General features: G+C 42.8%; 1 protein-coding gene and 1 non-coding gene across 4 annotated transcripts in view; both read left to right on the top strand.

Moving 5' to 3' along the window:
- Positions 1 to 5355: 5355 nt before the first annotated feature.
- The window catches only part of Rab8b (RAB8B, member RAS oncogene family), a 77533-nt gene continuing 56517 nt past the window's right edge, over positions 5356 to 26371 (top strand). Inside the window, exon 1 of one of the 3 annotated variants that reach the window (XM_039080932.2) lies at positions 5356 to 5590. In XM_039080932.2, the coding sequence (XP_038936860.1) occupies positions 5467 to 5590 (124 nt within the window). In that variant the 5' untranslated portion in view covers positions 5356 to 5466. Of the gene's footprint in view, positions 5591 to 5635; positions 5741 to 26371 lie in introns of those variants that run through there. The other 2 variants (NM_153317.3, XM_039080935.2) reach the window with 2 other exon arrangements.
- On the top strand, positions 18281 to 18417 carry LOC120094455 (small nucleolar RNA SNORA8). The gene has a single exon (XR_005488768.1). It is a non-coding gene; the product is annotated as a small nucleolar RNA SNORA8 (small nucleolar RNA).

Raw genomic sequence — 26371 nt, 5'->3', positions numbered from 1 at the left:
AAAAAAAAAGAACCAAAAACGGACACCCAGCCAACAAGAATGGGAGCATTCCATAGAAATTAAAAACTAACCAACCAATCAATCATAATGGTCCCTTGGCTCACCCAGGGTGTGCCAGCAAAATGTCTGCTCACACTTCATTGTTCGCTCACCCCTCAACTAGCTGAGAGCAAACTGAGGCCAGGTATCACAGGACAGATTTTTCTGTGACCTCCAGGTGGCCTTGCTGAGCCGGCTTTATAACGTGAGCTTAATGAATATTTGTTTGAGTAGACATTATTAACCTGGTGACTGCTCAGGAAATATCAGTGGGTGGAAGAGTACAGCTTGTCCTTCTCTGATGAGGATAATTATAGAATTATACCAGCAGAATATCACTAAACAAATGGAGTGTTTTTAGATGGCACACAGGTGATAAAGGAATTGGTATTTTTAAGGGCTTATCTTTCGGTGTGATCTTGACAGACTAGAAAAAGAATATATAATCAGAGCCATTTCTTAAACACAACAATGAGTAGTGTAATTACAGAACGAATAACAAATACAAAGTGGAGTATAAATAGAAAGATCCTGATGAGGGTTTTAGCCAATAAAAGCCCCAGTTCTCCCTAAAGTCTTTTTGTTTTAAGTTAGCTATCCTGGTTGGTGTGACTGACTGATGTTTCTTTGTTCACTCATTCAATAGCTTATCCAGGTTCCTACTATGCATAAAGTATCCAGCAGGGTATCCTGGGGATACAAGAAATCAGTGAAGTCTCTTTCCTTGAAGAGTTCCAAGATTGAAGGGAGAAGACAAAGAAGTATACAAATTATTCCATTACAGAGAGAACTTAGGTCACAGCTGAGTCATCAAAGAGGACAGTGACTATGAAGGACATCTTTGTAGCCCACCGGGACAGCTGTGTTCAAGCAATGGCAGAGGGCCAGCACCCAAGAGTAGCTGTCTGGAAGCATCAACACAGAGGATGCCATCTCATGGCTCAGAGGCTCCTTGCCCAGAATATCCAGGTTCCTGTAAGCATCCAGGTTTTTATAGAATACAACCAAGGGGAGAAAAAAATCCCCATGGTAGCCAATTTCTACTTTGCCAATTGCAGGTCTTACCCCACATTTAGTTTCTCTTTAGAAAACATTTCTCAAAGTCAAGTGTCATGGACCAACACATCAAAATTCTTGGACTGGGGAGATGGCTGAGTGGATAAAACACAAGGCATTCGAGTGTGAAGGCTAGAGTCTGGATCTCTAGACTTGGCATGGAGTGGGGTACGGCATCGATCATGCACATCTGTAATTCCAGTGTGCACCTGTGACAAAGTGGAGACGTGAGAATCCCTAGAAGCTCATGTGTCAGCTCGTCTGGCATTATGCAGAGGTGAACAATAGGAGACCCTGCCACAAACAAGATGGACGACAAGGACTGATGCCTGAGGTTGTCCTCTGATCTCCACATGCATACTGTGGCATGCAGTGACCCTAACATACACATAAACACGTGCACACACATACACAATGTATGCACACATTTCAAAACATTCCTGACTTAGGCTGAAACTTTGCATAGAGGATACAGTGTCTCTCATGAACGTCATAGTTATTTTTGGTGGGGAGGCCTTGCTATCCAAAGAATAACTATTACAGGAGATAGGACTATCCTCAAATGTGTGAAACACGGCAATCTTGCTTACTAGCATGAGCACAACCAGCCAGCCAGCCAGCCATCCGGAAACAAGAGAACACAGACACCCTGTCAGTAGTATGATTATACCATGGTTCAGTCATCAGTAGGGGACGCGTAGCTTTTTAAAACCAGGAAGAGATTGTTCAGGTCATGAAATACACACAGGGCAAACTCCTGAGATGTCCGTGTTCAGTTTTCATCGGCGATGTTTACAGTACAGAAAGCTTTAGCCAGCGTTTTCTTTTCAAGTTGAACGTGTGGCTCCATGCTCTCTACAGTGTGTCAGCAGATGGGAAAAAGCACGGGGATGACTGGTTTCCTTGGATCATTGTAATGCGACATTTTAGAAGAGTCTCATCCAATTGAAAAACGATGTCCGCAAGGAATCTCTTGCCTGCTGCCCCCTCGCTCTACAAATATAGTCACGATAAAACCTTTGAGCCAGTGGCCTGAACCAGTGCTATCCATCTCTTATCATTATGAATTTTGTCTTTAATATACCAGTGTATAAAATCTGAGGATTAATAATGCATAATGAAAGAAAAATCTGATTTCTAAAAAAAGTCAATATATTAAAATGCCTGAACAGTTAGTTCACCATTGGTATACAAATGTAGGATAAGAAAGTCCCAATATTATACATATGTGGTAGTAGAAAGAAGAGGAGGAACTGAAAATATGATAGAATTTTTTTTTTAAATTCCATTAACTAACAAAATTCCCCTAAGGAAATTTAGGGACTTTAAATTTCCTAGCCTGCATTTCTCTTCTGAACTTAGTTATTTACTATATAAATATGTCCTCTCTCTCTCTCTCTCTCTCTCTCTCTCTCGTACACACACACACACACACACACACACACACACACACACACACACACACAAAGCCAATAGTTGAAATAGTAGAACCAAAAGTTATTTCCTTAAAAAAACTTTTTTATGTATGGGTGTTTTGGCTACATGTGTACCACATGTGGTATCTGTCTGTGTACCACCCCACATGTGTGCAGTGCCCACAAGGGTCAGAAGAGGCTACCAGGTCTCGTGGGACCGTAGTTATGGGTGGTTGTGAGCCATCACATGGTTGCTAGGAACCCGACCGACCAAGGTCCTCTTAGAGCAGCTAGTGAAACTTAACTTTAACCACTGAGCCATCTCTCCAGTATTCCTCCCTCCAAAGTATTTCAATAGATAGAAATCTTTAAAAAGGAGAAGGCCGGGCTGGAGAGATGGCTCAGTGGTTAAGAGCACTGACTGCTCATCCAGAGGTCCTGAGTTCAAATCCCAGCAACCACATGGTGGCTCACAACCGTCTGTAATGAGACCTGATGCCCTCTTCTGGTGTGTCTGAAGACAGCTACAGTGTACTTCTATATAATAAATATAATAAATCTTTAAAAAAAAAAGAAGAAGGTCAATTGAGGTGACTTAATATGCGAGTCCAATGGCCGGAGTTTAATCCCCCAAATCTATTGAACATGAAATGAAAGAACCTAACTATACAATACTTTCTTCTATCTCTATGCATATGCCCTGACACAAACCCCACCCCATCACACATCACACACACACATACAATAAAAATAAAAAATAATTTCAATTTAAAAAATACAGAAGTTCGGAAGACTCCAGTGGACTTTGAAGACTTCTTCTTTCTGCTCCATGAATGATGACCAAGGTATGGAACTGAGCCACCAACAATTGTTCAGACCCTGGGTGAACCTAGGCATGCTTCAAAGCTCAGGTTGGCCAAAGAAGCTTGGTCTATGCCAGAAGGGATTCCTTCTCCAAAGGAAGCTAAGTCCCTCCTCAGAACCATGACTTCGAAGGCAGCTTTGACCTAAGGCACACTCTAGACTTTAGATATTAAGTTAGCAGAAGTGGCTGCTGCCCTCTGGGTATTGTGTGATCAGTAAGTGTGAGCTAATGATGTCTTTCATCTTCTCTCCACATAGAAAGTGATGGTCAATATTAGGACCAACTAACTTTTCTGCTACAATGGGATCAGATGAGCAACATCACTGATATTGTACACGAAGTCACAGGCATTCAACATACTTCTTAGAAGAGTTTGTCACTGTGTACAATTAGCTGTTCAGTTTTTTTCCTATTATTCGAATGGTTAACTCCACTGCTTCCTGTAATAACTTCTGCTAGAAGGAGTTTCCTTGTTTCTAAGGTAAGTTCTGTCCTAGGAGGTTCTCAGATAGTTTGGTGTCAAGCAGGGCCCCTGTAATCCTCTTAAAAATTGAGGAGTCCAAAGAACTTTTGTTGGTTCGTGCGTGCGTGCGTGCGTGCGTGCGTGCGTGTGTGTGTGTGTGTGTGTGTGTGTGTGTGAGTGTGTGTGTGTGTGTGTTGGGGCTGTTGGTACTTCTTAACATATTTTAAATTAAAATTGAAAGTGAAGCAGAGATGAGACAGCCTTCTGACCTTCTGATAAGGTAAAGCTCCTGGTGCCTTTAGCCACTCCTTCCTTTAGCCACTCCTTCCTTTAGCCACTCCTTCCTTTAGCCACTCCTTCCACATGATCTGGACAGTAAACCCTTCTCTCACCTTGATCTGACTGGGTTTCTGCCACTTCCAGATAAAAGAGCATTGAACAATAAAGAATTAGTCTAGGGTAATAAATAATGAAGGCCTGAATTGAATACATCAAAGTGCTATTTTCTCCCCTCCTTTTGCCACCCATTAATTGAAAGCCTCCCGAGGAGCGATAAATTTAAACACAACTAACACCTACACTTCACAGCACCTTAGGAGTTTCAAAGTGCTTTCACACTCAGTATTTAATTTTCACTACAACCTATGAAGTAGTTTATTTTACATTCGTTTTACAGATGAGAAAACTAGATGTGTCAAGCCTGTGAGACTTCACACAGCTGTGAAGTGGCTTAGCTAAGACTAAATCCAAATCTAAATCTTTACATCTCTATGGCCAAAGTTCCCATCTCAGGTGACGCTATTTTATAAGCTGTAATAGCTGTACATAGTACAAGCCTTCCACATTCTCTTTCTCGTTTTTTTTTTGTTTTTTTTTTTTTTTTTTTTTTTTTTTTTTATTAAAGAATACATTCTCTTGCGGGCGCTATCTATGAAGCAGAGCCTCAAACACGATCATCGCCCTTGGCTGTGGCCTGTAGTTCAGAAGGCATGAGTGAGAATGAAATTAGCCCGCTAATATCACTCCTTGAGCTTTATGATTGAAGGGCTGTGGGAGGGAGCCTAGGAAATGGGCAGGAACTGGAGAAGCTGGGTAATACTTTGCAGATAATCCGCAGACTCCGTGAACCATTGCATCTCTAAAGAAAGCTTGCTTGCTCCGGGCTCAGGCGGGTAGACAGAAGAGCGAACGGCGGGACTTAGATTCCAAGGTCTTGGATTTGAAAGATGTCCACAAACAAAGAAACAGCAAAGTCAAGTTTCCGTGGCAAGAGTTTGAAATGAAGCGTCTTTCCCCTGTAAGGGTGGAAACTCCTATCGCACCATTCCACACCACTCAGATTTGTAATCCAGTGGGGGTTGTTCGGACAGTTCGGGCCAGGCACGCCCGCGGCTCTCCCAGCGTACTACAAATCCCATAAAGCCGCGCGCCGCGGAGGGTGATGACAAGGCGCGGGCAGATTGGCTGGAATGGGGAGGGGCGAGCCTGTCGCCCCCAAAAGGGGCGGGGCGAGAGGCGGGGCGGGGAGCGGGTGGCTTGGCGGACACGCCCCCTCGCCAGAGGCCCCCTCCGTGCCGCTTTCCACCGCCTCCTTGCTCTGGGCGGTCAGAGAGGGCCGGAGCGAGAAGATGGCGAAGACGTACGATTATCTGTTCAAGCTGCTGCTCATCGGCGACTCCGGCGTTGGCAAGACCTGCCTCCTGTTCCGCTTCTCAGAGGACGCCTTCAACACCACCTTTATCTCCACCATCGGTGAGGGAGCGGTCGCGGCCCGGGACGGGAACTGAGACGCAGGGGGCGGGTGCCTGGGGGCCTGGGAGAGGGCACGCGAGGGCTTGGCTCCCGGAGAAGGGGACCCCGAGGGGCGGTCGAGAAGGCAGGGCGAGCCGGTGAGGCTGAGAGGTACGGGTGGGGACGCGGAACTGCGGATGGACGAAAGGGAACCGGAGCAATTGGAAACCAGGGGTATTGGGGACACGAGGGGGCTCCGGGGCGGCGACGGAGGCGTCCCAGAGGGACAGAGTCGGGGGAACACAGGAAATAGTATGGAAAGAGAGAAGGAGGGGAGAGTGGATACGAACGCGGATTAGAAAGACAGGAAAGAGGAAGGAAATGTGAAGAGGGAAATGAAGGGTTGAGGACTTACGAGGGGCTTCAAATGAAGTAAAGGGACAGAGGACACTAGGGACAAGAGAAGTGAGACTAGGAGGCGGTCAGCAGGGAATTGAAGGGAATGAATGAATGGTCAGGAGGCAAGAGATGAAGCGGCATTGTCTATAAAGGTGTGAACAGAGATGCCAAGAGAAAATGCAGAAGAAAATTGTTGGTGGGAGAAGGGCTCAGGAGGACCCGAGGGCGACATGAGTCTACTTGATGGAGAAAGTGAAGGAGAGCTGAGTGCTAACTAGAAAGGAGAAGGGGAAGCAGCGGATGTAGTGCAGGGGTTGAGAGATCTGAGAGGAAATGGAAAACGCGGGGCTCAGGGCTTTCCCTAGAAACTGGGAACACCGGTTTCCATTTTCTCTTGACATCTTTGAATCAAGAAGATTTTAAAAGTGACTAATGATGGAATAATGTCTACGGAGTGTTAAAATCTTTTGAGAGTTAAGAGGAATTAAAGGGGCTGGGGACTTTGGGGGATGATGTATATTGTTCACCGTTTTACTCCGTATCTTGGGAAGCAGCAGTAAGTTTCTTAACTTTCAAAATTCTTGAGCTTGTGTAGTTAGTAACGTCCAAGCCAAATGATTGACTATAAATTCCGCCTGCCTCCCTGTGTAGTTTCTTTCGATTCTGATTACTTTGTAGGTGAATCATAACATCCTGTATATTTCCCAATAACTTCTAATTGATTCAAGAAAAAAAAATTCCACTCTTCACTGTGAGCTTTCCTTTTTTTTTTTTTTTTTTTTTTTTTTTTTTTTTTGGTTCTTTTTTTCGGAGCTGGGGACCGAACCCAGGGCCTTGCACTTCCTAGGTAAGCGCTCTACCACTGAGCTAAATCCCCAGCCCCGAGCTTTCCTTTTTATATCTGTAGTAAGACATTGTGTGCAGGTAAACAGGATCTTTAAGTTGTAAACTGAAAAGGACGTCAAAACTGATTTTAAACTTTCAGGAGAATGATGACCTTAACATTATTTCCTTTGTTTAAATAGCTTCAGTCAGGTGCCCCATTCATCAGCTTTTTGATTGTCTAGGTAATCTTTCTGGCTTCTAATACTAGCTTATTTAAAGCATTTTTTCAAGTGGCTTTCCAGGCGATCCACAAGTAGTGGGGAACTAGTGTGTTGACACTAAATATGTTTAAGGGGCTGGGAAGTTGCCTGGGTGGTTAAGAGTATTTGCTGCTCTTACAGAGCACCCAGGTTTGGTTCATAGCACTCATCTGACACCTCATACTGCCTGTAATTCTAATTGAATCCAACACCCTCTTCTGGCCTCCATGGGGACTAGACATTTATATGGCGCACATACATTTGTGCAGGGAAAAAAAACACTTAAATACTTGAATTAAAAACAAAACAAAAATCTATGTTTAAATATTTGTGACATTTTAAAATAGGTAACATTTTAAGAGTAGGTATAGCGCACTTTGCAGGGTTCAGTATTGGTAAAGACTCTCCATAGTTTATTCTGATTGTTCTGCTACAGACTGAATGGAAATCTGGGTGTTGTGATGTCTGGGCTTAAGGAAGTTTGAGTTGCAAGTTCTTGGCAGTTAGTCTTGAGTGGGACTTTTCTGAGGAAGCAGATTTTAAATGTCATCTCCCATCTCGAAAGTGTATTTGTAAGAGGCTTGATGGAAGCTGGTACAGCTACTAAGGGACATTCATTTTTGGTATCAGTTTCAAAACCCCAAATAACTCTTTTTCAGCGTTGAATGCATACTGCAGTACAGGTTGTAAAGGACACTTTCTAAGAAGTTAAGGGTGGGGGACAACATCGTCTGTTCCATGTGTGACCTTCTCAGAACTTTCCTGCCTCAAAACTGAGTAAATCTGGGGCAAGAGAGGTGGCTCAGCTAAAAGTACCTGCTGCTCTTCTAAAGGACCTACATTTAGTTCTCAGCACCCATAGCAGGTGCCCACACATATCTGTAGGCCTGTGACTCCAACCACAGGGCTCCTGACTCCTCTTCCAGCATCTTTGGGCAGCTGTACTCACAAGTACACATCTCCCACACAGGCGCACACACGGACACATAAACTCTTCTAAACGGAAAAAAATGAAAAGAAAGCGAATAAATCTCACTAACACAGTTTGTTAAATTCCTTGGATTCCTCTGCAGTAGATTTACTAGCTCCCTGCTCCCCCTCCCCCTCTATCCCATATTTCTTATAAGGACCTTTTAACACTATCTTGGCTAGAAGTTTAACTGAATTATATAGTAAATGCTTAACATGGATGAGGCTGTGGGTTTAATCCCTAGCTACCCCTGCCCTAGCATGTGTGTGTGTGTGTGTGTGTGTGTGTGTGTGTGTGTGTGTGTGTTACATTCCACACTTTAAACATTACATTTAAAACATTAAAGCCAGTATCCTTCGACAGCTCAGGTTAGGAGGTGTCTGTTACACGGTGATTCTGATGGGAACTTTGTACTTTCTGTGTGGTGAATGTGGTGAAAATAGTGTCAAGCTGTGTTCTTCAGTTGATAGGAGGAGGGAAACTCCCATACCTTTTGCTTAGCCCCAGAACTCCAACAGGAAGTGGTAACAGACAGCCAGAGAACTTACAGACCTGAAAGCAGAAATGCTTTGCAGTTGCAATTACACTTGGACAGTCAGGTGAAGTTCGCACCACTCTCAGGAGAAGTTCCACAGACTCCAGTTCCACAGACTGACCACAAGCACAGACTTGAATTTCTAGCAGTACTGTCACTCCTGCCAAGCCCCACACCACACCTCCAATATGAAGTTGTTTCGGTGACAGTTGGTGACCCTTCTTTTCCTAGCATAATTTAAGTCCCATTTGTGTAAAGTCCTGGGCTTTACTGTGTGTGACTGGGCTTGACACGGTCTTCTTGCAGCACTGCTGGCAAACCTGATAAGCACCACGCCCCAGGAAAGATCCCTTCGGAGGGCCTGTGTTTGTATGTATTTGGCAGGGACATCCCCACATCTACTTTTTACTGCAAAGATATGCTTTTGTTTTAATTGTGCATTGCCAGTGTTTAAGTGTTTAAAAACAGTTCTCTTGCCTTTAGACTGTGGATGGGGGTTCTGTCATCATGAAAGAGGAGACAGTCATTTTGAGTCTAGGTTCAGTTGTCTCAGGTACTCTTTTTCATTTCTCTAAGGTTTGTCATTTGGAGTCCTTTCTGTTCTTTGGTGTGGTAAAAGGTAGATTTTCTTTCACGTGGCTTTCCAGAAATCTTTTAGTCTATTAGTCAGATAATTCTTGCCAACCATGGAGTAAAGATGAGTTAGTCACTTGAAATTACAGGCCTAACGCCTCAGGCCAACTCACTCGCTTAGTTCAAATGTTGGAAAAAAAAAACAAAACCTTTAGATTGGCTCCAGCCCCTTCCCTTACACAATCATAATTAACATTTAGGTGAATACTTTTAAATATAATAAGATAGAAATGTGAAACTATTTCACGACAATTATGTTTCCTGAAGGTTGTGGGTGCATTTTAATATGCATAGGAGGGCACCCTGACATCTTGAAATGGCCTTGTATTGAACAAAGTGCTGGTAAAACAGAGAGGATCCAACTCTGCCCTGCAATGGGACCTAAGCTGATTCCCTTCCCTGTCTCTCCTCTGCCCTGCCCCCTTCTTCCTGTTAGGTATTTCCTGAGTGGTTTCATTATTTAGTATAGTCATTGTTTGACGCGGAGAGAGTTGTAGAAACTATCTACTTTATGCCCTGTCTCAGTTTTACAAATGCCAATTCCTCATCTTCAGCAGAGTCACTACTGAAACTCCATACTCAACTGTCTCGTTCATCATGGATGAGTGCGATCCTCTCCGTCAGTCCACCTTGCTTAGCATTCTGTTAAGGAAAATGGGAGACAGAGGTGGGGGCGGGGGGAAGAGACAGAGAGAGAGAGAGAGAGAGAGAGAGAGAGAGAGAGAGAGAGAGAGAGAGACAGACAGAGACAGAGAGACACAGAGACACAGAGAGACACAGAGAGACACAAAGAGAGAGAGACAGACAGAGAGAGACAGAAAGAGAGAGACAGAGACAGAGACAGAGACAGGGAGGGGGTGGGAGGGAGGTGGGGGGACCTGACTGACTCTGTGTGGGGATAACTCTGCATACAGCCTTTGCTCTTTCTTCCAGGCCTGGAGTTTCAGGTCAAGAGATCATAGTGCACCCTGCCATTAACATTTCTTCCACGTGTGAAATAACTCATAAAATCATTCCGTAGCCCCACACTGGTGATTGTTGATGCAAAATGCCAGCAGGGCACTCACAGGCATCATGTCTATACCTTTGCACTCTCCTGGCTTCATTTGCCTTTTAGTCAGTTAGTTCATCCAGTGTAGTCCATGGGCCAGACTGGGCCTGCAGCCTATGTTGTGCTAAAAGATGTTTTCTTGTTTGGTTTTTTAACATTTTAAAAGAAGTTATTAAAAATATGAACAACGAATATGCAACAAAGACCATCTGTGACCCACAGGGCTGGAAAGTGTCCCCTAACTGGTCCTCTGCAGAGCAAGTTTCTTGACCCTTGCTTAAAATGTAAAGCTGCTTTCGGTTGGTCTCATTTCAAAACTTTTATCAAGACTTACTGGCTAAATAACCAACTGTCTTACATTTTTATTCAAAATGATGTCAACATCTGGCTGAGCATAAGCCTGATACATAGAGGAATTTGATTTTCATTCTCACAGTTGTTTTCCTTGGTTTCAACTTCTCAAACTAAAATACCAAAGAGCATGCACGTTCAAACGGAACATGTTGTGCATAAAGCCTATTTTAATGTCATCATGTTCTTCCAGGGCTCTGGGTAGACTTCCCATTTCAGTGCTGATAGCATTGTTAGGCTGGAGTAGCCTTTGCGGTAGGGGATAAAGGGTCACCCTCCTCTCTTTCTGATGGTGCTGCAGTCCATGGAAACAGCCTTTCTAGAAATGCAGGCACAGGCAAACTGAGTGTTGGGTGTGAATATGGATCTGTCTTAAGTGTTCTTTAATAAAGAGCTTCAGCCACCCTTCAACAGGCAGCAAGTTGGGGGGAGGGCAGGTTTACTTGGCAACAACAGCAACATTGTCAGTATCTACTGAAAAAACGCCAGAGGGGAATCAATGTGAAGATTGTTTTAGAGGAAAATACGTTTCATCTTCAAAGGCCAAGAAAAATGTAACGATTGACTTTGTCACTGACTCTTAGAACTGAATCTGAAAGGAAGGATGGGGGGGGAGGGGAAGGAGGATAGTAGGAGCTGCAGCTTGGTCTGCACTGCCTCAGGGTCTGCTCTGCTCACCCGCCCCTGTAGCTCTGTGCAACAGAGTAGCACATCAGTGTGTTGTGACTGTCTCCTAGGACAGTCTGCAGACAACCGCACTCAGCAGCATGAGAAGAGGATTCCAGATGAGGGACTAGGACAGGAGTCTGACTATGGAGTCTGAGATGTGTGTAGCTGTGGAAAGATGAACGGAAAACACAGATTATCAACTGCTCCTGCCTGGGTCAGAGTGCAGGCTCAAATGGGTCATGACGAGGACTGGAATCAGGGCCCTGAATGGGAGGTGCTAGAGGGGGTGTGGACCTTGGTCAGCTGGGCTGAGGAATACTCCTGGCTCATCTGCATTGTTCTCATTACCACACCCTCAAGATAGGCTGAACTTCTCTTAGGAAAACACAAACTTACAGTCAGTTCAAAGACAACTAAACAGTGTTGTGGTGCATGTAAAATAGACTTATCTGAAGCTAGATGAGGCTGCTTACTAATCAGGCGTGGCAGTCAGGGGTGCTTGGCGGTTACAGTATTTGAAAATGAATCCTTCATCAGGACTCTGTTTCTATGAATAATCCCTTGGTCATTTTCAGTTCCTAGGTTCCTGAACAGAGTGGTTCAGTTTTTGGGGAGATGGCATGATGAATTAAGGGGTACAGCAGGTACAGAGTCAGATCTGGGTTTGTATCCTTTTTCTAGATTTGTGGCCATAGGTAGCAGGTTGTTCCAGGGCCTTTAGTTGATTCATCTCTGATGAGTGTGATCATTTGTGTGTGTTTTTCAGGGCCTGGGAGTTTCCCAAGGCAAAAATCAAGTCCGAGACACTTGGTAAATCTCCAAGGCCTACTTTTTAGGATGGTGTGGTGGATGAACGGTAGATGGATGAATTGGGAAGTAGCTCTGGACTGGAAAGAAAGCATTGTGTGAGTTTGTTGTTCTTTCATGGTGTCAGACATGACTAGATTATCTCTGAATTAAGAGAAAATTTGGCTGGTTAATATAGAAATGTTGTCTCCTTTCGTGTGAAATGCTGTTTACCTTCCTGTAATCAGTTTTAGATTATGAAAGAGAGTTCGCTTGTCTCTTACTGTGCATAACAAGCCATTTTAACACCCTGCTTCCAACCCCCCACTTTCATAAAAACCAAACAGAAAATGAGTGAAATCACTGGGTTTGCATTAGAAGAGCATTTCAGCTTTGTCTCTGCCCATTAGCGTCAAACAATGCAACAGATGCCTGTTAACAGTTTCATGCCCATTTTTAATTAGCAGATGGAGCTGTGTTTGTGTCTGTGTTCTGCACAGCACTTGTTTGAGTCACAGGGTAGTGAGTAGATTAGGAACGGGCTGGGCTTTTGGGCTGAATACAACCCAATTTTATTTTGAAACATTTATTATATGTGTGCTTATTCTATTTGTTTTCATAGCACTGGGATAGCCTGTATCTAAGGAAAACCAGTATGCAGTTCTGCTTTCTATCATTGTGAAGGGGAAGCAATTACTATTTTATAGTTTCAGTGAAATTGCCATTTTGTGGCATTTCTTGAGTTGAAAATTATCGTGAGGTAAATTTCTTTAAGGTCTCAGCTCAGTCCTTTGTCATAGCATCTTGAGAGATGCTAAGCTGGGCTGAAGTGACTTCAGCAGAACAGAGAGAAGACTATTGCACGCTGTGGGAAGGGGGTGCAGGCACTTGGGTTGGTGTGGCCTGCTGGAATGCTGCATTTTGTGGAGATCTGAAGCCCTGTCTAAGCTCAGCAAGATGGAGGATGCTGATGGATTCCTAACATTTGTCATGGGGAAGCGGGGGTGGCACCTTCCTACACATAGGCTATTTTCTAACTTGAGCAGGTAGCTGTTGGTTGTGCAACATGCTATGACTAAACATTAGACATTAGTATTGACAAACATTAGACAATGATTATTAGTTATTGTATATAATGATGTATCCTTTTTCTTTTTAAAAAAGGTTTATTTTTCTTTTATTTGTGTGTCTATTTGAGTTTATACACATGTGAATGCAGGCTCCTGTAGATAGCATCACATCTTTGGAATTGGGGTTACAGGTGGTTATAAGCAGACCCTCCCCTTTTTAAAGATTTTTTTTAAAAACGATTTATCTATTTTATTCATATTAGTACACTGTAGTTGTCAGACACACCAGAGGAGGACATCACACCCCAGGTGGTTGTGAACTACCATGTGGTTGCTGGGAATTGAACTCAGGACCTCTGGAAGAGCAGTCAGTGCTCTTAACTGCTGAGCCATCTCTCCAGCCTAGCACCTCCTCTTTAAATTCTTTTCTTATACATTACACCCTGACTGCAGTTTCCCCTCCCTCTACTCCTCTCAGTTCACCTCCTTCTTCCCCAGATCTACTCAACTTCCCATTCCCTTCAGAAAAGAGCAGGCCCCCAGGGATACCAACTGAATATAGGCCATAAGAAGTTACAGTAAAACTAGACACAGACCTTCAATATAAAGGCTGACTGAGCCAAGCCACTAGGAGGAAAAGGGTCCCAAGAGTACCAGCACGCCCACTGTTAGGAGGCCCACAGGAATACCAGCCCGCACAACCATAACATAAATGTAGAAGACTTAGCTCAGAGCCATACATGATCTGTCACTGTCACTTCAGTCTTTGTGAGCCTCTGTTTAGTTGATTCTGTGGGGTGTGTTCTCATAGTGTCCTCAATCCCTTTGGCTCCTACAATCCTTCCTCCCTGTCAGGATTCCACGGGCTCTGTATAACATTTGACTGAGGGTCTCTGCATCTGCTCTCATCAGTTGCTGGATGAAGCCTCTCTGATGACGATTGGGCTAGGTACAGATCTATGAGTATAGCAGAGTATCATTTGGAATCATTTCATTGACTTTTTTTCTTTTCTCCTTCTTTCCTCCCTCCCTCCTTCCCTCCCTCCCTCCCTCTTCCTTCCTTCCTTCCTTCCTTCCTTCCTTCCTTCCTTTCTTTCTTTCTTTCTTTCTTTCTTTCTTTCTTTCTTTCTTTCTTTCTTTCTTTCTTTCTTTCTTTCTTTCTTTCTGCCTGTCTTGTTTGGTTGTTTCCTGGCCATCTAAGCAGTGCCAGGCATGGGCTCCCTTTCGCGGCGTGGGTCTCAAGTTGGACTAGTTATTTGTTGGCCACTCCCACAAGTTCTGCACCACCATTTCTACAGCACACCTTGCATGCAGGACAAATTGAAGGTTGAAAATTTTGTGCCTGGATTGATGTCTCAGTCCCTCCACTGGAAGCCTTGCTTGGTTATACAAGATGGTGCTTCGAGCTCCATATTCCCTGTCTAGGAGTCTCCTCTAGGGTCATCCTCATGGATTCCAGGGAGTTCCCACTGCACTAAGTTTCCACATTGTCCCCAAATGCCTCCCAATAGCAGTTGTCTTTCCCAGGACTCTTCTTCCACTCATCCTTCCACCCCATCACCCCACCTGATCGCTTTTGTTTCTTCCTGATCCCACCTTCTTCTATGCTCAGTTTTAAATTAGGGGATTTTTCTTATTTTGAACTGAACAAATAAGAACCCGAGAGGAATTGGCTTCTTTGAGAAAGTAGCTAATATACTTTTGATGCTTAGTTGCTTTAGGAAGCCGCATGAAATGTTAGACGTGTTTCCCAGCGGCTCTGCGTGCTGCTTTCTTTTGCTGCCTTACCTGCAGGGGCTAGCACAGCTAATTAGGCACTTTGGTATTTACCTGTTACTGAACCTTTGAGCATTTCCTAGGGAGCTTTTATCCCCCTCAGTCCAGAATTTTATTTCTTGGTTCCCAGAATAAAGGCTAAACTTCTGCCTGGCATCATGTTCATCCAGTTTAGGTGCACAGTTGCTGACAGACCACAGTGGTGTTTGGCAGCCTGTGGCAGCATGGCGTGACTGCAGAAGCAGAGCTAGATAAGGAATCCCACCTCATCGTGGTAAACCAACTACAGAGAGATTAGGCAATGTGTAGCGTTCCAAAGCTTTTGGCAGCTAGAGTTTGAACTGGCAGGGCTTCTCATATCATATTTAATTTTGTTGTTTTGTTGAAGAACTAGGCAGTAATTATTTTAATAAATCATAGATATTTTTCTGATGTATAAAGTAGAAGGACAATCTTAGAGATTGATCCAGTTCTGTTTTGAAATATAGTGTGAACTAATTCAAACCTAACTTATAAGTTTACTTTTTAAGACATGAAGCAATATTTATCTGGAATAGGTGTTATGAAATATTCATTATCTCCTTAAGCACATGCAGATTCTTGATGTTCACTAGAAAGGTGAAAAGCTTGTGTCGTGAGATACCAGTAACCAGCAGTACCCTGTTTGTTGTTTATAAATCTGGGTGGGGTGGGTTGCTGTGTATGGTTTTCAACAAGAAAGTCTTTGCCTTTTTCTCTTCTTAAAAACTCTGACAAAACCTTTTATACAGCTCAGAAAACAATTCTTTATTGCGAGTTCTGTGTTCCATTTTGAAATGCCTTAGCTTGCGTTCTCATTTCACTGACCACTGTTAGCACCTCACTCCTAGGGGCTTGGGGAGAAGGCTTGGTCTGGGGAGGGAAGACTAAGGACTGCACTGTCCCTTTCCGCTGCTTTCTTTGGCTCCTTCTTCAGTGCTGGCAGTTAAGCCACTGAGTGAGGTTAGGATCCCGCCCAGCAGTCTGAGAATGAACAGTGACTTTTGCTTGCTATTACTCTTTTGTATTGCTTAGAGATGGATGGTAAAAAATCCCTGTTTGTCATCTTAGTCCCAGCAGCAGTGAACAGGGACGCATGAATAAGACTGTTGCCCACAGAGGATCGGAATGAGCGCATTTCCTATTTTATTTACTTTCATTGCTTTAGAATTTTCTAGTCCCATGGTATAAACGTTATATAGAAAAATTAAATAGCTAATTTCCTGTGTATAAAATTCCACAGTAAGTTAAAATATAAAACTTGCATATATATTACCATCAAAGATGGTTTCATGTCTTGATCTCTCAGCCTTCAACCTTAATAAATACCATTGTTATAAATTTAGATTGTGCTCTCCTTTAATTTACCATGTTTTTTGTTTGAATGGTCTCCTAGTTACTGTAACTATAGCCTATGGTATTGTGCAAAAACAATGGCTTCTAGCTTCCTTCCGGTTAAAGGCATTTTCTTGAAGTGTAAAATGGGAGGGGTCAATCTCCCAAACGAATGATCTAATTTTACTATGAAATATAGGGTGGAGTTGTTAAAGATTGCTTTTGTTTGTTTATGTGTGTCTCTGAGTTTTATATGCACTGATGTGTACCAGTGCCTGAGGATGTCGGGCCCCTGGACTGGAATTGCAGGCAGTTGTGTGCGGCCTTACATGGGTGCTGGGAACTGAAACTAGGTCCTCTGCAAGAGCAGGACAGGCTCTTCACCACAGAGCCATCTCTTTAATCCCCCAACTGCTTAAAAATGGATGTGTTCGTTTAATTCTTATGTTTATACCACACAGTACTCATCTCCTTAAGCACACTCACGTAAGATCCATCAAGAAAGAGTGATGATGACTGGCTGTAGGGTTATTTGTTGATTGCTTATAAATGCAGTCCTCCATCCGTTATTGCACAAGCTCCTCTCAAGGACCTTATGCTGGTCGCTTCCTCAGCAGAAAAAAAAAAAGCTTCCTGTCTTCAAAGTCCCCCTGCAGCCCTGTTTTGTCAGCCTATTCAATCAGTGTCTGTAAAGAAAAATTGATTTTCCATATCATTCTCAGCTAATGATACGCCTTCTTCTCACCAGTGGGCAGTAGTGTTTGATTGACGTCAAGGCAGAATGAAGAGGCAGTAGCCTCAGGGAATTCAGGCAAGCCTGTTGCTTCTGTAGGCTGGCTAAGTGTTTGCACGGAAGAGATTGGTGCTTTTGAATCCTGGTTTGAGCATTGGCTCTGACTTTCATATCTCATTTGCTTTCAATGCTCTTGCTTCAAAAAGAAACTAATAGTTTAGCATACGGTCTGAATGTGGTTAACATTTATGGAAGGAGAGGAAGGGATTAAACTCAGAGATCTGGACTCCAAGGACATGTTGACTTTCTATTTACTTTTGGGTTTTAAGAAGCCGCAGCTGGAACTGGGTAAGAGTTGAGCTAGAACTTACTGCTTCTGAAGTTGCACAGGGAATCCAGTAGTTAGTCAACTACTCAGGGCAAGCATGGCATTATCCCCAAATTTGTTCTGTCAACCACATTTGTGTGGGTGCCTCTGTGTGTGTGTGTATGTGTGTGTATGCGTGTGTGTATGTGTATGTGTATATGTGTGTGTGTGCATGCTCGTGCACATGTTCTCATATTTAGAGGCCAGAGGTTAGTCTCAGTTCTTGTTCCTTAGTTGTTATTAATCTTGATTTTGAGACAGAGATCCTCCTGTCTCTGTCTTTGCCTGCCCAGTTCTGGGATCATAAGCACATGTCACCATGCCCAGGTTTTATGGAGGACTCTAGAGGCCAACTCAGGCACTTACATGGCAGGTACTTTTCTTCCTGGAGGAACTCTGGCCCCTGTGCCAATGGTAGAGGATGTGACCCAAGGGAAAGTTGGAGGGGGTTAGAGGACAGATTGGGAGAAACTTTTTAGGCTTGTTAATCTGGGCCTGAGGGCAGTGGGGAGTCATAGATGGATGTAAGGGGGGGTCGGGGCTGGGGAGCTACTTATGGTTAGCAATTCCAGGTGCCTCTTCCTTCACCTGGATGTTTACTGTTGCCTAAGTGTCTCTACTTCCATCCCTGTGCATAAACCACATGTGCATGGCCACAGAAGACGTGAAGAGAGAGGGTTGCCATATCCTAGGTGAGGAGTGTAGCACACTTGGAGGAGAACGGACTCTGCCAATAGATAATGGAGCCTAAATCTGAGGCTCACACTTGAGTTCTTGGCTCTTCGTCCATAACAATTTGAATCTTTCAGAGTGACTGCCAGAATTTTGTATGGATTTTAGCATATTGGACATTTAGGCCTAGATACAGTCCTTTTTAGTAGTCTGGAATAAATGTGAAAATGAACCCACAAACCCTTAAGAAGTGTGCTGACTTGCACTGCATGGTATCTGCACTCAGCAGTTCTTTCCTGTTGGGTGTTCAAAAGACAGTGCGATAGAAATTCACTATCTGGCATCGTTGGTTTCTTGGCTTTGTGCATGTTAAACCTGGTATTTCTTTTTTTTTTTTTTTTTTTTTTTTTGGTTCTTTTTTTCGGAGCTGGGGACCGAACCCAGGGCCTTGCGCTTCCTAGGTAAGCGCTCTACCACTGAGCTAAATCCCCAGCCCCAAACCTGGTATTTCTAATGATACAGTTAAAAAAAAAAAAGAAAAAAAGAAGTGTGCTGACTGGTAACATCAATGAACCCCCTTTAACAGGCACTGCCAGCAGCTAATGTGGATGTGCATATGTTGCCTGTTGGCCTGGGAGGTCAGAGTGGGGTTTTGAATTGTTTCTTGGCCACCAACCTAGCCCCTAAGGAAGCAATTACCTATGTACATGGTGGGGGGCGGAGGGAGAGGACATCGTTTAATTCTGAACCCTGGTGCAAAGGGAACTAATTATATCAGAAACCTCTGCATTGCCTCTCCGCATGGTACCGTTGGTTTGCTTTATTTATGTGTACTTGTCCTTATATAGACTATAATTTGCTAGAACATCTACCTCAATTGTAAGCTTCCTTCCTTCCGCAGGTCAGGTTTAATCTTCCTGTTAGCCTGTCCTTTTTTAGGGAGTGAAATTCTACCTAACTCCGGCTTTGTTTAGAAAACCCTGTTTGGCAAAGTTTTCCTCAGTGGGTACTGTAGAGTAGACTTGATTTGTTCACTAAGTCTGAGTCTCTAGAATGCCACTGTGAGCTGGAACAAAGGGAAGTCTGAGCATCTGAACTTGATCTGAACTTGATCTGAACTTGATGTCCACTTACTTTGTTGCATGAACCTGCACCTGGGCGCTCAGCCACTACAGGCTCAATTTATACAGTGCGTGTCTCTATATATCAGCTCCTGTGAGGCTAGAACAGAGCTGAAGGCCTCCTTCAGGCAGGCTACTATGTCCCAGAGAACACAGTGGCAGTATGGTCCTGTGGGAGAGATGCTCATCACATAGCTTCAGGCAAGTCAGTTGCGAACCTTCTGATGCAGAACAGGATCTTGCTCTAGAAAAGTCTAAGGTCTCCTTCAGAGCTCTGGTCCAACTTATAATCATTGGACAAAGTGGGAGAGTAGACAGAAAAACCCAAACAGTTTATGTAAAAGAACTAGGGCTTTTGACCTGGAAACCCCGAAGTTCAGCTCCTGATTTTAACACTTCCTGTTTGAGATCCTATGGCAAATTATTTTAACATTTTCTTAATTGATAAAAGAAACAACTCCTTATTAGGACTTTTGTTTTGAGAAAAAGTTGCAGTCGTGTGTAGCATAGCTTTGAAACTACACACACACACACACACACACACACACACACACACACACACACACACAGAGTTGTATGTAAGAACTGTATAAATCAAGTCGGTTTAAGTTCACCACAGATAAGCCTAGACAACTAAATGAACCCTGGAACTCTTTGGGGACTTAATTGACTAGCATTTGCTTTTTTATAAGAGCTAACATTTACAGAGTGCTTACTTTATATCAAGTGCTATTTTAGACATTAACATTTTTCATGGATTGATGTATTGAATCATTACAGTATCTTCTTTATGTTCTGTTATCCTCCCCACTTTCTAAATGAGATAATTGAGGCACATTAGTTGAGGCACAGTTGAGTTTTTATTTTTGACATGTCTTTTCTGCTGAGTAGATTTTTTTTTTTAATTGGCTCTCTTTAAAGGAGACAGCATGGTATAAGATAAGCTGGATGAGGGGTTGGGGATTTAGCTCAGTGGTAGAGCGCTTGCCTAGCAAGCACAAGGCCCTGGGTTCGGTCCCCAGCTCTGAAAAAAAGAAAAAAAAAAAGATAAGCTGGATGACTGCTTTTTTTTCTCCTGTGTGTCCTCCCCAAGTTCTTCAACCTGCTTTGTCTCTGTTCCCTCTTCCCAGCAGAGGCCCCATCATGATATAATCCAGTAAAGCATTTAACATGGCTAGACATGCAGTAGGTCAGTAAATGCTGAGGTCTTTTTGGTTTACCAAGTAACTTAAGAGGCTCTCATTAGGATAGATTCTATAAAATATGGGCAGGAGTTGTATGGGGGTTATTTAATTAGGTGTGTGTCAGTGATCTAGAAAATTAGTGTAGAAACCTTAGAACTGTGCATACTTTTTACAAAGCTGTTATTAGAAATATAGTCTAGATGCATCTCTAGAATGAAGGTGAGGTCCCAACCTCACCTGGCATAAGGAGGCACCCAAGAGCAGCCCTTGACCTCTGTATATGACAGTATAAGCAGCAATTTCTCGGTCTTCTAGCTACTCTTAGGTGAGTGTGAATTTGACTGAAAACACAAACAAAAATTCATATTGACTGGTTTGTCTAGAAGGGACAAATATTTCAGTTTAAATACCTTCTGTTAAGGCTCTGGATTTTAAGCGCAGTGAGTTTTGGATTGAAGTCTACTGAATTTTAATGAATTTGTTTGCATACATGAATTTGAACAATACATTAAATCTTGAAATAGTGTAGCTGATTTTAATGGAGTAAAATTACTCAACTTGAAAGCTAGTTAATAGGCTTTTCTTTAATAATCAAGGTGATGATACTTGAATCTTAGAAAAGTTGCTAATTATGCTTTTATAGCACCAATACATGCTATTAATTTCTTTGGAATCATTAAGCTGTCTTATTAGGAGAATTAAGGCAGTAGATGTGTCAGTGTAAGCATAAAGCATGGTTCCCTCTGAATGTTCCCCTCTCAGGGTATCCAGTAGACCATGTTATGTACGTAGGGCATTTAGCATCATGGCTATATTCATAGGGCAGGCCGAAAGCCCTAACTGCACTCATTCACATATAAACTTGTTTTGACCAGGAGGCTGATGTGAGAACTTAAAAGAGTTTTTAAACATTAAAGATAGCCAGCTGGGAGGGGAGGATCTGGGAGGAGTTGGGATATGTTAAAGGTACATTATAAGACTTAATAATGATATTGTTTGTTTGTTTGTTTGTTTTAAAGATAGATAGCTTGGAATGGTCCATCAACCTTTAATCCCAGTGGCCTATAGTCCTAGTACTCGGGAGACTGAGGCAAGAGGATCTTAAGTTGGAGGCCAGCTTGAATTATATAGTGAGTTGCAGGCCAGCATGGGCTAGATGATGATGAGAGGATGGATGGATGGATGGATGGATGGATGGATGGATGGATGGATGATTGCAGTAGGTTGCAGGGATGGATCATCTGGGGTTTAAGGGGAGTATAAGATGATAGGTTTTATTCTGACTGTAGTGGAAAGGGTTATGTTCATATTTGACTTATAATTTTAAAGACTGTATTGATTTTAAGAGTTCATTTTTGGGGTTCAAAAGCACTAAACAAGACAAAAAAAACCATGCCATGGATTGCTTTGGTCTATTTCCCCAAATTGTGATTTATCTAGAAAAGTGTTTTGTTAAAAATTTTAAGGCATTTGGCCTGGAGAGATGGCTCACTGCTTGCTGTGGGGCCAGATTTCAGATTCCAGCACCTACATAAAAGCTGAAGGGTGTGAGGACTTCCTGTAACCCCTGTGCTCTGGAGGCAGGGGCAGGGATCTTTAGGACAAGCTGGTTAGGCTGTGTTCAGTGAGAGACTCTGCCTCTTTAAGGAAAGTGGAGAGCAATTGAGAAGACAACAGATGTCTACCTCTGGCCTCACACATGCACACACCTTCCAGATTCATGTGCAAAAGCAATGTTCGGATGGTCAGAGGTTTGCTTTTGAACCAACTGTGAAGGTTTGTGATGATGGTTCAGTTATGCTCAGTACTGAACAATTAAATGTGCCTCAAACGGTGAGAACAGCAGCATCTGGGAGAAGGGCAGGAATCATGACCTGCATCTTCAGAACCTTTTGCCCGATGCTCATGCACACAGGTCTCTTCGAGGACCAAATGCACCAGCACTGTATATAAGTTCCTCAACCTGGTTTTGTTTTTCTACTCACAGTGTTGATTTAGCCAATGTTTGCTGACTGCAGCAATACCCCTGCAGACATGCACCATTCTTAGTGTATAGAAAGCCTGCAGTAAATGTTGAGTGACTGGCCAGTTGGCACCAAGCGCATCTTTATCATCCTTACCACTGTGGCCCCTCTCTGTCTCCTTCACCTTTTGCTCTCAGGAGCCATTGTTATCTTAGTTGATTTTCCTGGTACACTCCCCACCTCCCCACCTCCCCACTCTCCTTTCTTCCTCTGTCTTAGCTGGTTCTTTTTGCTCTGATTTCAACTACATCGCAATCCTCACCATTCTTTACCTGGTTATCTTCTTGAAAGATTTCCTGTCACTTCACTCCATTTACTAAGCCTCACAGTCCTGTTCTGTTTTCTTCAGAACTCAGGTCACTATGGCCTGTCATAGCCAGTGGCTTGCTCAGTATCTGTGCCCTGAGGCCACTCATCAGTGGTTGGCACCCTTTATCACCCACCCATCAGCTCTAGAATTGTCTGTTCTCCAGACTTCCCCCACCTAACTGCGCCTTCTGTTGCTATTGGTAGTTTCATTTTGCCTTGTAATTAATGCTGTTTTCCAAGTGATTTTTCTCTTTTGGAAATTAGACACACTTTAATACAGTTTGTAATCATGCTCATGTGTATGATTCTTGCATTAATGCTTGTCTCTCCTGCCAGCTTGCCAGCCCCATGAGTGCAGGAAGCAGATGTACTGCTTTCCTTTGTTGGATCTCGCAGTCAGTTCAGTGCTTGTCATGGGTAAATGTTCAGAAATCTCTTTTAGGGGGTGGCAAGACAGTTGGCAGGTAAAGGCACTTATTGCCAAGCCTCCCAATCTGAGTTTGATCTCTAGATCTAGTCTTTCCCTGTGGTGGAAGGAAACAATCAGTTTCCATGTACCATGGCCTCTGTGTGTGTGTATGGAATACATGTCGCAAATTAATAAATTAATAAAATGTAACAAATTGAAAAAGCCCTTGTGATTGAGGCAACTTTGCCTCATTACATGTGACTCCCCAACTTTCTATCTTATATTCCTGTCCACTCCCAAGTTCTTTTTTGTTTATCTTTTGATCTAAAGAATTCTTTATCCTCTCATAAACTGTCACCTATTTATTAACACTGCCATTTATTTTTTCATGTTATACTCAAAAACCAGACTCAAAACCTGGACGTCATCTTTGTCTCTTTCCCATCTTCTACCTGCTCTGGTTTAGGCCTTCAACAGTGCTCACTTAGACACTATAGTCCTCTTAAGTGGCCTGAGCACTTTCAGTCTCACTTGGGCAGTATCTGCATGTCCCTAGTTCTGTCCAACACCAAACTAGTTAACTTTAGACCATAGTTCTCACTGGCCTTTAAGTCCTTATTCTCCCTAAAAATCACATTTTCTACATCATCCTTGGTCTGTCATTGTGAACTCCCCACAGTGTGTTGTTAGCTGTACCTCCTGTTCTTAATAGAAGGTCCCAGTGTCCTGAAGCTTGCTGGGTGGGATCTAGCCCCATTTCACCTAGCAAGTGTAATATTATTAATAGCCCTGTTGTAGTTTATATGAGAATGACCTCCATAAGCTCATATATCTGAATGCTTGGTCTTGGAAACTGTTTGGGAAGGTTTAGGAGGTGTGGTCTTGTTAGAGGAGGTGTATCATAGGCCTGACTTTGAGGTTTTAATAGACCACACCATTCCTAGTTAGCTCTCTTACTTTCTATTTGCTGATTAAGATGTGAGCTGTCAACTGTTTCTGTCAACCATGCCTTTGCCCTTCCATCATGAACCCTCTGAAACCATAAGCCCAATTAAATGATTTCTTTTGTAAGTTGCCTTGGTAATGGTATTTTGTCACAGCAATAGAAAATGATCTAGGACAGTCTCTTAAATGAGAAGGAAAGCCAGTTTTAAGTTTTTAGAATTAAAAATGTTTCTTTACTTATAAAATGATGATGATAATACATGGTCATTATTTGTCTGCCTGTCATCTGAAAACTAAACAAGCAAGCAAAAATAGTACAATGGAATTCTTGCTATTTTACTTCTTTGAGAGAAAGGAGACCAGTTCTACTTATTTTTCTCCAGGAAAATTTTATGGAGCAGAGAGATGCTAGCTTTCAATGTTTCTCTTTTTCCCCTTCATTTCTTCCTTTTTTTTTTTTTTTTTTTTTTTTTTGAAGCAGAGTCTCTGTACCTAGCCTCATGGAACTCATGAGGTAGACCAGGCTGGCTGGCTTTCTGTTTTTTTTTTTTTTTGGTTCTTTTTTTCGGAGCTGGGGACCGAACCCAGGGCCTTGCGCTTCCTAGGTAAGCGCTCTACCACTGAGCTAAATCCCCAGCCCCTCTTTCTTTCTTTCTTTCTTTCTTTCTTTCTTTCTTTCTTTCTTTCTTTCTTTCTTTCCATAATCACTTTTCTTGAGGGGAGGGGGGCTTGTTAATTAAATAATTTAAAAGTCTGGAGACCACTGTTACACTAAAAAATGGTAGTTCCATGAAAAATTTCTGTTTTATTTTTTTAACTGGTACAATGAGTGATAGAAAAGGATTTATTTGCCATGTATAATATGCTATTTTAAAGCATATAAATTGTGAAACAACTGAATCCAGCTAATTCATAGGACGTTCCCTCACAAGTTATAGCTTTTGTGATAAGGGTACTTTGTATCTCTATCTCTTAGAAAATTTTTCAGACTATAATGTATTTTTAACTCTAGTTGCCCTGCTGCAACTATGTACCTTGGACTTAACACCTGCCATCTAACTGAAATTTTGTATCTTCTTGTCAGTATCTCTCTGGCCTTTAGTTCTCACTCCTACCCCTCCAACTCTCCAGTTCCATAAACTCAAGCCTTATTTCTTTAGCTTCCAGGGATGAGTGAGAGTATGTAGCATTTGTCCTTTCTGGGCTTTCCTTATTATGTGACTTAATGCCTTCCCTGTTCTGCTAAAGATAGAATTCATTCTCTCTCTCTCTCTCTCTCTCTCTCTCTCTCTCTGCCTCTCCTTTCTCCCCCTCCCCCTCCCCTCCCCTTCCCCTTCTCCCTCTCCCTCTCCTTTCTCCCCCTCCCCTCCTCTTCCCCTCCCCCTCTCCCTCTTCTTTCTCCCCCTCCCTCCCTCCCTCCCTTCCTCCCTCCCTCCCTCCCTCCCTCCCTCTCTCCCTCCCTCCCTTACACACATATATATGTATGTGTGGATGTATATATGTATGAAATTTCTCTTATCCATTTGTTCTTCCATGGGCATTTAGGTTCAATTCATATCTTACCACAAAAATGACAACTACACAAGGCAACATATGTGTTACTTAGCTAGCTTTAGTCATTGTATACAGTGTATATACTTCAAAATATATTGTGCAAGGTAAATAAGTAAATGTAATTTTATATCATTTTTAAAAATACTGCAGCAATATGGCAATGCTGACATATTGAAACTGATGAATCATATGACATTTATATATTTATTGATTTTTGTGGTGTTAGGTATTGAGTCCAGGACCAAACATGCTAGTCCAGGACTCCCTATTTTTAATGTTTGCATTTTCTCATCAGTTTTTCATGCTGGCCATACTGACTACACTTCATTTCTGCTCATTAAGATCTGATCTTTCTTGATTTTCCTTGTCATGTCCATTGTGACAGTTTCAGAGTCTTTTTTTACCCTCTCTGCTCTTCCCCATCAACCTAAGGATGCTTTCTCCTTCCTTACTGGTACTTTGCTCCCTGTATAGCACTTTGGGCTTTTGCCTGGCACTTAACCATTTTCTTTCTGTGTTATAGGGAGACTTGCCTTCCTCTCTAGTCTCCCCATTTTCATAGAAACTGTCTTTGGGACATAAATTTTTTGGGGGGGGTCTTTTTTTCGGAGCTGGGGACGGAACCCAGGGCCTTGCGCTTCCTAGGCAAGCGCTCTACCATTGAGCTAAATCCCCAACCCCTCATAAATTTGTTTTATCTTTGGGTTCTTTGCATTGCCTGTACAATACTTGATTATGTCTTTGGTGCTTGAAAATGATACTCAACTGAAATTTCAGAGTGAGTCTGATGAAATAATTTGACGAAG

The sequence above is a fragment of the Rattus norvegicus genome, chromosome 8, assembly GCF_036323735.1.
Source record: "Rattus norvegicus strain BN/NHsdMcwi chromosome 8, GRCr8, whole genome shotgun sequence".
Taxonomy (NCBI): Eukaryota; Metazoa; Chordata; class Mammalia; order Rodentia; family Muridae; genus Rattus; species Rattus norvegicus.
Note: the sequence above shows the minus strand (reverse complement) of the source record. Positions and strands in the feature narration are given on the sequence as shown.